Source organism: Chiloscyllium plagiosum, chromosome 18, assembly GCF_004010195.1.
Source record: "Chiloscyllium plagiosum isolate BGI_BamShark_2017 chromosome 18, ASM401019v2, whole genome shotgun sequence".
Taxonomy (NCBI): Eukaryota; Metazoa; Chordata; class Chondrichthyes; order Orectolobiformes; family Hemiscylliidae; genus Chiloscyllium; species Chiloscyllium plagiosum.
Window position 1 is genome coordinate 1,454,576 of NC_057727.1, and position 11,525 is coordinate 1,466,100.

An 11,525-nucleotide genomic window follows, 5' to 3' on the forward strand; every position below is an offset into this window, starting at 1 on the left:
TCCCTGGAATGGTAGATCTAACATACGAGGAACGGCTGAGGATCCTGGGATTGTATTCACTGGAGTTTAGAAGATTAAGGGAAGATCTAATAGAAACTTACAATACATGGCTTGGAAAGGGTGGATGCTAGGAAATTGTTTCTGTTAGGCGAGGAGACTAGGACCTGTGGACACAGCCTTAGAATTAGAGGGGGTAAATTCAGAACAGAAATGCGGAGACATTTCTTCAGCCAGAGAGTGGTGGGCCTGTGGAATTCATTACCACAGAGTGCAGTGGAGGCTGGGACGCTAAATGTCTTCAAGGCAGAAATTGATAAATTCTTGATGTCACAAGGAATTAAGGGCTACGGGGAGAATGTGGGTAAGTGGAGTTGAAATGCCCATCAGCCATGATTGAATGGCAGAGTGGACTCGATGGGCCGAATGGCCTTACTTCCGCTCCTATGTCTTATGGTCTTATGGAAGGCAGTCTTGGCGATATGAATGAATATACATCTCCAGAAGTGGTTCAGCTAACATGTGTAAACTCCTTGTAAAACTCACTCAGGAACCAATCTGGACCGGGTGCCTTGCCACATTTTGCACCTCTTGTATTGTCAGAGGTGCATTGAAAAGGGAAGCCCAGGTTTTCAAAAAAGAACCATCCCCACAGCCCTCTGACTGGTATAACTCTGCACAGAATTCCCAAAATCTGTCATCAATCTTTTTCAGTTCGCAAGTGATGCTGTGAGTACACTCCCCAGTAGACACAATGGACTGTGAAGCATTTTTCTTCCTAGCCAGATATCTACCTGGTTTATCCCCATATTCAAACAGCCTTTGCTTTGCAAAGGAGACCCTGCCCTTTGCCTCTTGTGTGAGCACTGAGTCCAGAGCAGCCTGGAAAGTCGTGACCCACTATAACATAACCACGATGGTCTGGTATAATGTACCGACTCGGCTGCCTTCAGCCAAATACCAAGCATCAGCTGCTGCTCCCCTCTCTGCCTCTTTCTCTTTGTTGAGTATGAAATAATCAGACCCCTTAAATACGCCTTGGTGGTCTCCCAAAGCACTGATGGATTACTGCAGTACCCCAAATGATGTACCCAAAAAGCCCTGAACTCCCTTGTAATGTACTGTACAAAGTTGCCATCCCTCAACAGAAACAGATCCATGCACCAGTGCAGTGTATCTGCTCCACTACCCTTGGTCATAACATCCTAGTACACTGCTGTATGGTCAGAAATAGTTATGCCTCCAATCCTGCAGGCCCCAACACTAAGTCCAATCAAACCAACAGAACAAAGAATAAATCAATTCTTGTGTAGCACTTGTGCGGGTTAGAGTAAAAGGTAAAATCCACCCCCGCATTAGGGTGGAGACACCTCTACACATCCACTAGCCCCAACTGCTTACACAAGTCCATTAACTGTCTAGACTGCAGAGGTGTACCCGACAGACCCCTTGGTATCCAGTCTACCCCAGGGTCCACGAGACGATTAAAGTCTTCCCCTATAATCGTATGGCGTACCTCAAGAGCCATTTAGAAATGGCGCCAACTAAAAATTTGAGAGGGTGTGCTGGGAGACAGTAAACGTTCAGATGCCATAATCTTCTCCGTGATCTGACCCAGACCTGCGCAACCACTGATCCAGAATCCGCTCCACACTCATCCAATCCGACTCGCTCTCCAGCCCCAGCAACTCTGGGAGCCACTTCTCCAGGAACTCGGCCAGCTTCTTGCCTTCCTCGCACGCTGGAAGACCCACGACACGTACGTTTTTTTCACTGATCTCAATTTGACGTTGTCAACCTGTTCCAGCAAGACTCAAACCTGTCCTTCCAAGGTTCGGATCTGCCCCTCAGAGTTCTCCATCATGATCTCCGACACCGCGGTCCTTTGCTCAACCTCTTCTACGTGTCGACCTAACGACTGAACCTCCTGCTCATGATTTTTCAGCACGGCAGAAATTGGTTCCAGCACCGTTCCAATTTTTTCTCGGAGTTTCATGAACTCAGAGAGTAGATGCTGTTGCTCCACCAAGCTCACAGGCACCATCACGGGAGTCAAAGCAACGGCTGTGGGTGTACCTGACGTAGTGAGGGAGTGCTTTGCCTGGCGTGCTCCTCTTGCTCCTTTTCCTTGTTGCCTTCATTTTGACTCCAAAGCCTCCAAATTCAAATTGAAAGGTTCTAGGTGTTCTGCCTGCTTTACATTGACAATTTTTCTTAGGGATGGAGGTGGTGTGGGGGGGGTTGGGGGGCAGCACATAGCCCAACACAGCAGACCTTTTACACTGCCGCCATCTTGAGTCTCCTCGACTGTCTTAATAAAGCAAATTCCCATTCGCTCTTACGTGATTCCCATCCCTAGCAGTAGGCATTGCAGGGAGTGGAAGACTGGACTCGGTGTTGGCATCACATGATCAGTCAGCTCACATGCTTTCTGGTGAAGAGCTTCATGAAAGGTACAGTGCTGTAGTCAGTGATTTTAGTGTTAAATTTACTGTATTACTTCATTAAAATGTGACTGAAAAATTTATTTTGACTGTGCTATGGTTTGTGTTAGGCTAACTACTATTTTTGTTTTGATTTTTACTGATATTCTTGGTAGTTCGCCCCCTAACCCGGTTTTTCCCCATGGGCCCTATCAGTTCTATTATGATATTTTCTGTAACATAAGGTCACATGGGAACACAACTTGTGTGTGATTGGAGAACCACAAAATCCTTGTTGCCATTAGACTTAACACATCGAACAATATATGCATCAGCCTGGGCCGTTCTGGCTGATCTGATGACCAGTGGCCATAGCCGCTCATTTGATGGTCTTTCAAAGCCTTTCATACAGTTGCAATCTTCCATTCCATCTCCCTTGTCATCCTCTATTTCAGTAAGAGAGCTCCCCTTTGAAAAGCCTCTCTTCACTGCTGTCTGTCCATGGTTCAAGAATCCTGTTAACACAACAACTGGTGCAAATAAACTCAACATTTTCAACTAAAACACTGAACCTCAAGAGCACCTGACTGAAATCAGTCACTGCTCAAAAACAACAGCATCAAGAGGAGCACCTGAACCAAAGGGAGATCCTGCTCCCACAGGCAGTAAGCTTCCAAAAAGCTCATTAAAAATCTGTCGTAGACATGAGGCTGACTACCCTGAGCCTGTCATATTGTGAAGTTAAGGTACTGTAACAATATGGTTATATATTACATTAGGAAAGGCTAACTGAAGTTTCAACATTATTGCCACCTTATCAAAATGGCAGAACATAATGCTCATTAATTCTGGAGACACATTCTGACATTTTACTCAGTCTCTCTGGGAGTGCAGACATTCTTCAAGTTCACCTCTTGGATCAGTCTAAGACTGGAGCACATCAGGCAGTAACGATGCAGGGCACTGGTGAGGTCAATGTGGAATACTATGCACAGTGTCGGGCCTCTTATTTAAGGATGGACGTAAATGCACTGGAAGCATTTCAAACAATTACTAGACTAATGGAATAGATGCTGGAAATGTGTTGCTGGAAAAGCGCAGCAGGTCAGGCAGCATCCAGGGAACAGGAGAATCGACGTTTCGGGCATAAGCCCTTCTTCAGGACAGGTCTCAACATTGAGCTGAACCACTTCAGAGCATGAACACTGTCCTCCATTTTGCTTAGACATTCCCTACCCTGTGTCTTTTGCTTCTGGCCCCTTCCCTCATCCTCCCACTTTGCCAACACCATAAAACCATCATTTTCACCCCTCCTTCAGTTCAGAAGAACAGTCATATCTGACTCAAAACATTAACTGTTCCCTTCTCCACCACAGATGCCGCCAGACCTGCTGTGTTTCTATTTTAAATCAGATTTCTAGCATCAAATGTATTTTACTTTTATTAAACAATATTTCAACCTATTTCCCAGCAATATCCTTTACAGATAATGAATCCCAGTGAAGGGTCACTTCAGCTTAACTGTAATTTTTACTTAACTGACTCTTGAGTCTAATGGCATAAACACGTATTTCTGGTTCTAATGACCTAACCTACTTTCAGTTTTGACAGGACACAGAACATAGATTACATAACAGTACATCACAGGAACAGGCCCTTTGACCCTTTGGTTTAAAGGTAAGAGGGAAAAGATTTCAAAGGGACCTGAGGGGCAATTTTTTCATGTAGAGGGTGGTGCACATATGGAATGAACTGCCGGAGAAAATGGTAGAGACGGGTACAATTGCAAAATTTAAAAGATATTTGGACTGGTACATGGATAGGAAAGGTTTAGAGGGATGTGGGCCAAATCCAGGCAAATGGGAGTAGTTCAGTTTAGGAACCTTGGTCGGCATGGACGAATTGGGCTGAAGGGTCAGTTTCTGTGCTGTATGACTATTACTGTATGACTATCCACCCTATCCATCGAATTCAGCACCGCCTTCCTAACCTGAGATCTTCTTCCCGACCTCTCCGCCCCCACCCCAGTCTGATCTATCACCCTCACCTTGACCTCTTTCAACCTATCACATTTCCAATGCCCCTCTCCCAAGTCCCTCCTCCCTACCTTTTATCTTAGCCTGCTGGACAAACTTTCCCCATTCCTGAAGAAGGGCTTATGCCCGAAACGTCGATTCTCCTGTTCCCTGGATGCTGCCTGACCTGCTGCGCTTTTCCAGCAACACATTTCCAGCTCTGATCTCCAGCATCTGCAGACCTCACTTTCTCCCTAATGGAATAGATGGTTTGTCTTACACGGAAAGGTTAGACAGGCTTGGATTGTATCGGCTGGAGTTTAGAAGAGTAAGAGGCAGCTTATTTGAATTTCCCAATCCTTTGCTGAGACCATCTGTTCACTCAACAGCCCCAGGCCTCACAGAGACTTTTCTTTGCCCTTATCCTGACAACAATTCACACAGGCAGGCAATGCCCCCCTCTTCCTCATAAATATCATCAACCTCCTAAAACAATTTCAACTGCTTTAGCTCTCAACATTTCTGCCCAGCCATCAACCAATCATGGATTCTCAACACAAGTCTCCAAACAGCTCCACTTTTACTTCTACCGGCCGTAATCACCTTCAAACTCCCTCAGTCCAATCCCTATCTAAACTAATTATCCAGTTACGGTAGAATTAATCTGATGCCTGCCTGGGAGCATGAAAACATACAAACAAACACAGTAGTGCCATAATTTTTGGAATATTCCTAACTACTTGCTGTACTTGAAGATCCCTCTACATTGCAATGTTCTATCATCTCTCTTCTAGACTAGGCCATTTATTGCCCAGGGCAATTAAGAGTCAACCACATTGCTGTGGGTCTGCAGTCACATCGTAAGGACAGCAATTTGTCTCCCTGAAGGACAGTAGTGAGCAAGATCACAGTTTCCAACAATCGACAGAAGTTGTCTTAATTCCAGACTTCTATCTGCCATGGTGGGATGTGAACACTCCCTCTCTGGATAAATTCACTAGTGATATCACAAGGCCATCGTCTCCCAACTGAATGCCTTTTGAAATACACTCATCAGCTAAGCTTCTACAACCTTCTGGGCTGCAGAATTCCAAATATTCACAAGTCTCCAGTGATGAGATTTCTGATGACTGATTGTTCCCTAATGCTGAAGCAGGACTCCATTTCTCAGCAGAAGAAACAGACATTCAGTATCTATCAGTATCCATCCTGTCAAGCATCTTCAGACTCATGCCTTTTTCAATTCAAACACTTATTTGTCTAAATTCCAGAGAATGGAAGAGCAATTTAAACAGCCTCTCATCACAGAATGCCACTCATTCCAACAATCAATGCAGTGAATCTTTATTGGACCATCACAGATTTAACATCCATATAAATGTAGGTTCAAACCTTCAAGTATCCAGGTACAGTCTCACCAAAGTCATGAGACCATAAGACAGAGGAGCAGAAATGGGCCATTCAGCCCACCAAGTCTGCACCACCATTCAACTAGATCATGGCTGATCTGATAATCTTTAACCCCACTTTCCTGCCTTTTCCCCAGAACCCTCGGTTCCCCTACTGATTAAAAACCGATCTATCTTAACCTTGAATTCTTGAACATTTTGATTAGGTCTGCTCTAATTCTTCTAAACTTCAATGAATACAGGTCCAACCTACTAACCTCTCTTCATAAAACACTCTCTCCATACCCAGTATCAACCCAGTGAACCTGCTATGGACTGCCTCCAATGCCAGTATATCTTTCCATAGATAAGGGGACCAAAACTAACACCATTTTCTAGGTTCACTCTAACTAGTGATTAATGTACGAGAACTCCCACTTTCATCTGCGCTGGAGCTTTCTGACGTCTTTCTCCATTTAACTAAGTTTCAGTTCCTCTATTCTTCCTGACAAAATGCAATACCCCACATTATATTCTAAATGCCAAGTTTTTGTCCACTTGCTTATCCTGTGTATATCCCTCTGCAGACTGCATGTCATCCCCACTACCTGCTGTACCACCCACTTTTTACACAATCCACAAACTTAGTGACAGTACATTCAGCTCCCCATCCAACTTATTAATACACATTATAATTATGATTCTAGCCATAATCCCTGCAGCACTCCACTAGTTACTGGCTACCGTTCTGAAAATGCTTTCCCTTACTCCAACTGTTTTTTATTAGCCCTATACAATTGTGGCAAGACATCCTTACTCTTGTATTAAAATATTTTTGTAATAAAGCTCAGCATAAGATTATATTTTAAATAAATATACAAACAGCTGTAGTTAAGACTTCCAAAAGCGGACACTTACATAAAATAGGTCTTTAGACCAAGCTCAGAGACCAAATGTTCCATTGCTCAGCAACTGGGAAATCCTACCTGCAACAGCTGGGTCTGGACGTAGGGAGCTCCCGTCGTTGGGTCACGGATTGTCAAACCACCAGCAGGCAATATAACATTCCCAAAGCGACTGTTCTGGCTCACAGCAGCAGATGGAGTAGCCTGTCCCCTGTTAGTTTTCTTACTTTGACCAGCACCGTTTGCATTCTCTTAAAATGGGAGAAGAAAGAAATTGGTGAGTTAGCACCCAGGGAGCAGGAACACTGGTGGATGGGGGAGCAGGCAATTGGAAGGAGAAAATAGCTAACTGCATACTCCTCACAGAGCTTTACACCACGCCTCTCTTACATCTCTTGATCCAGCATGCTTTAATGAAAAAGTAATCAGAACTCTAGAACTCCCCCCTTGAAAGAACCAAATTTTTTTTTTTGCATAAGATTTTATTTAGAACCTATTTCTTTGATGAAGCTTTTGATCATTGTCAATGGTATCTCTAAGTTAACCAGGGATTTTTAAAAATTAGTTTGTGGCATGTGAGCATCGTTAGCTGAGCCAACATTTATTGCCTACCCCTAGTTACTTCTGAAGAAGTGGTGGTGGGCTGCCTTCCTGAACTGCTGAAGTCCACGGTCCAGTTGAGTTTCTGGTTATGCCCCAGGATGTTGACAGTGGAGGATTTGATGATGGTCATGCCACTGAATATCAAGGGCGATCCCTTCACTCTGAGACTGTGCCCTTGGGTCCTACTCTCTCCTACTGGTGGAACCATCTTCTCCATATCCACTCTATCCAGGCCTCTCAGTATTGTGTAAATTTCAATGAAATTCTCCCAATATGCTTCTAAACTCCAGCAAGTACAAACCCAGAGTCCTCAACTACTCCTCACATGACAAGCCCTGCATCCCTGGGGTCATTCTTGTAAACTTCCTCGAGACCCTCTCCAATGCCAGCACATCCTTCCTTGGATACGGCACCCAAAGCTGCTCACAATATTCAAAATGCTCTCTGACCAAAGCCTTCAACAGTCTCAGTAGAACGTCACTGCCTTGTATTCTGGCCCACTCAATGAATGCTAACATTGCATTTACCTTCCTCATTGCCAAATGAACCTGCTTGTTAACCTTAAGAGAATCCTAAACTAGTGTTACAACATGGGGTAAACCCCTCTGCTCATTCGAACCAGACACACAGAGAAGCTCACTTTGAGCTGCAATCTGTTAATATTCGAGAGGCAAAGAACTATTCCAAATATCACTATTTAAAGGAAAGATTAACAATTTTATTCTTTAAATCCAAAAGAGAACATTAGACAACCACTTACAACTCCTTTCCCTGAAACCTATCTTTTACCTCCCACTCTACAATACTGGTTCGATAAAAACCCCAATTAAGATTTACAAAAAAAAAAATCACATTTCAAAACCAGCCAGCGGGGCCGATTCTCCTCTGTAGATTTTCCTGAGTTGTCTTTTCTTCAGTCTTCTGCTGCACAAATTTCTCACGGACAGGTACCTTTCAGAGAGCTATTCTGCCACCAGACAGCTTGACTGTTCTCCCCAACCGTTCAAAATACTCGATTTTATATACCCCAAAACATCGGACTGTCTCATTGGTTTGATATCATCCAAAACAGTAAAATTCAAATTCAATTGGAGTTTGGTGTCTGAGGCATAATTTAAATTGATTGGCTGAATTTGAATTTGTTGTGTACCATATCAACGCAGCTCCAGCTATTTGTTTCACAACCATGTTACATTTTTAAATTGTTCAGCACAATGTGTCAGCCAGAAGTTTCAGCTTCCTTAAAGGCACAGTACACGTCTACAACTTCATAACACTAGGAATCCCAAATTCTTTTGTGTTTCAGATTTCCAAAGTCTTTCCCCATTTGGAAAAAAAGTGTCTATTTCCCATGCTAACCTTTTTTTAAAACTATTTCAGTTCTGTAGCAACAATTAAAGTATCTGTATCTAGGTGACATTACAAACTTTTCACTACACTCATTCAAGTACCTGTGACAATAAAGGCTATTCCACTTATCAAAATGCATAATCTCACACTTTCACACATTATATTCAAACTGCCACAATCTCCTAGTCTGCCCAAGTCCTTCTGCAGCCTCCCCACTTCTTCAACAGTACCTGTCCCTCTACCTATCTACAAACGTAGCAACAATTCCTCCAGTTCCTTTGTCCAGATCATTCATGTACAATGCGAATAATTATGGTCCCAACACTGACCCGTACAAAACTTCATAAGCCACTGCCTGCCATCCGGAAACAGACACCTTTATCCCCACTCTCTGTCTTCTGCCAATCAGCCAATCCTTTATCCATGCCAGTACCTTACCTCTAACACCATGGGCTCTTATTTTGTTTAGTAGCCTCTTGTGCAGCACCTCGTCAAAGGCCTTCTGCAAGTCCAAATAGATCACATCCAAAGGCTCTCCTTTGTCTAACTTGCTCGTTACATCTTCTAAGAATTCTAACAGATTCATCAGGCATATCCTCACCCTGATGAAACCATGCTGACTTGGCTCCATTTTCCCATGCACTTCCAATTACTCTGCAACCTCAACCTTAATAATGGACTTTAAAATCTTATCAATGACTGAGGTCAGGCTCATTGCTCTATAATTTCCTGTCTTCTGCCAACCTTCCTTCTTAAACGGGCAATATACGAGCTATTTTCCCAGACCTCTGAGATCCTCTTTGACTTCAGTGACTCCTGAAAGATCACCACAATCTTCTCAGCTGTTCCCTTTAGGATTCTGGGGTGTAGTCCATCTGATGCTGCACTTGGTTAAATGCAGCCTTAATGTCAAGGGCAGCCACTCTCAGCTCACCCCTGGAGTTCAGCTCTTTAGTCCATGTTTCGACCAAGGCTGTAATGAATAGCCTCGGCAGGACCCCAACTGAGCATCCCGGGACACTTTATGACAGTTAAGTAATGCACTTAAGGCATTAAAATATCCCATGGCTATCATATCTGTTCAGGTTGGGGATGTGGGTGAGAAAAGTAGGGTTCTGGGAAAGTCAGAGTTCTCTCGTGTACCCATGTCTATATTTATCAGTCAGTCTAGATTACTGAATATCACATATGCATTGCTGTCGAAGAGACTTTCCGTTGTGTTAATTGGCTGCTCCATTTCGATGTGATAATAGTAACCACTGGAAAAGATTCAGGGACATTCTAAGGTGTGAAAGGCACTATCTGAATATGCCTTGCCCCAGTAAAGTGGAGTCATCTCCTGCAGTTGACTAATTTACAGTACAATCAACATTTCCAATAACATAACACCTTGCTACCAGACAATGGATATGATGGTGGGAGAGTACAATAAAGCTGTAACCAATCCCAGATGTGGAATGGGTGACACATAAAGCACCTCTCCTCACTTCCTCACAGTTTACTTTGAAAGAGCAGTCCTTACCCATGTTACCTCCGGCTCCTTTCTGCTTCTTCTTCTTAGCAAGCTGTATAGCCCTGTAATCTGTCCGAGCCGATCCCCCACTTTCCTACATAATATTTTAATCATTAGTAGGTTTAAAGCAAACAGGACAATATGTGCAGATAGTCGTAATAAACACTCATTCAAGCAAAGACAAATGTTGCATTATAAAACAGTTTCTAATACTACACTCCCATAATATCAGAATTGTTTTAGTTCCTATGCTTCTTCAGGCACTCTTGCTTGCATTCCTAATGTTGTGGGTTCAAACCCCACTACAGACACAAAGCACAGGAAAACTGGAAGATTATTTATTTTTGAGCCTGTTCTGTCATTCAGTGAAATCATAGCTGATTTATGACAACTATCATATTTAGGCCCTATCCCTCAAAACCTTTGGTTCATTAGAAAAAACATCAATCTCACCTTCAAAGCATCAATTGCTGGGACTGGAGGGTTTGAGCTATGGGGAGAGACTGAATAAGCTGGGGTTTTTTCCACTGGAGTGTCGGAGGCTGAGAGGTGGCCTTATAGAGGTTAATAAAATCATGAGGGGCATGGATAGGATAAATAGACAAGATCTTTTCCCCAGATGTGGGGAGAGTCAAAGACTAGAGGGCACAGGTTTGAAGTGAGAGGGGTGACTTTTTCATGCAGGTGGTGTGTGTGTGGAATGAGCTGCCAGAGGAAGTGGTGGAGATGGGCACAATTACAATATTTAAAAGGCATCTGGATTGGTATATAAATAGGAAGGGTTTAGAGGGATATGGATCATGTGCTGGCCAGTGGGACTAGGTCAGATTAGGATGTCTGGTCAACATGGATGAGTTGAACTGAAGGATCTGTCTCCATGCTGAGACTCTAACTGCCTTGTGAAGAGAGTTCCAAATTTATTCAAATAAATTTGCGAGGGTACAGGGATAGCACAGGGAATGGGATTGATTGGATTTCCCCACAGCAAGCCACCATGGGCTCATCTGGTTGAACAGCCAGCTTGCATCTGCCAATTCATTGCATGCAATTACTTCACTTCTCCCTGCTTGAGATGTTACTGATTTCCGTCTGGTTACCAATTCTCCTTTAATTGGGAACAGGTTTCTTATCCAATGACCAAACTTTCTCAATTTTGAACACATCCTGTCAACAACTCCTGCATTTCTTTGTTGTGGTTCTGCTCGCCGAGCTGGGAATTTGTGTTGCAGACGTTTCGTTCCCTGTCTAGGTGACATCCTCAGTGCTTGGGAGCCTCCTGTGAAGCGCTTCTGTGATCTTTCCTCCGGCATTTGTAGTGGTTTGAATCTGCC

At 43.6% G+C, this 11,525-nt stretch overlaps 1 protein-coding gene across 2 annotated transcripts in view; it reads right to left on the bottom strand.

Moving 5' to 3' along the window:
- LOC122558781 (zinc finger protein ZXDC-like) overlaps positions 1 to 11,525 on the bottom strand; it is a 33,110-nt gene that overhangs the window by 7,755 nt on the left and 13,830 nt on the right. For both annotated transcript variants that reach the window (XM_043707551.1, XM_043707552.1), the window contains exons 7-8: positions 10,204 to 10,288; positions 6,810 to 6,979 (exon numbers count right to left, since the gene is read on the bottom strand). In XM_043707551.1, coding sequence (XP_043563486.1) covers positions 6,810 to 6,979; positions 10,204 to 10,288 — 255 coding nt within the window. The remainder of the gene's footprint in view (positions 1 to 6,809; positions 6,980 to 10,203; positions 10,289 to 11,525) is intronic.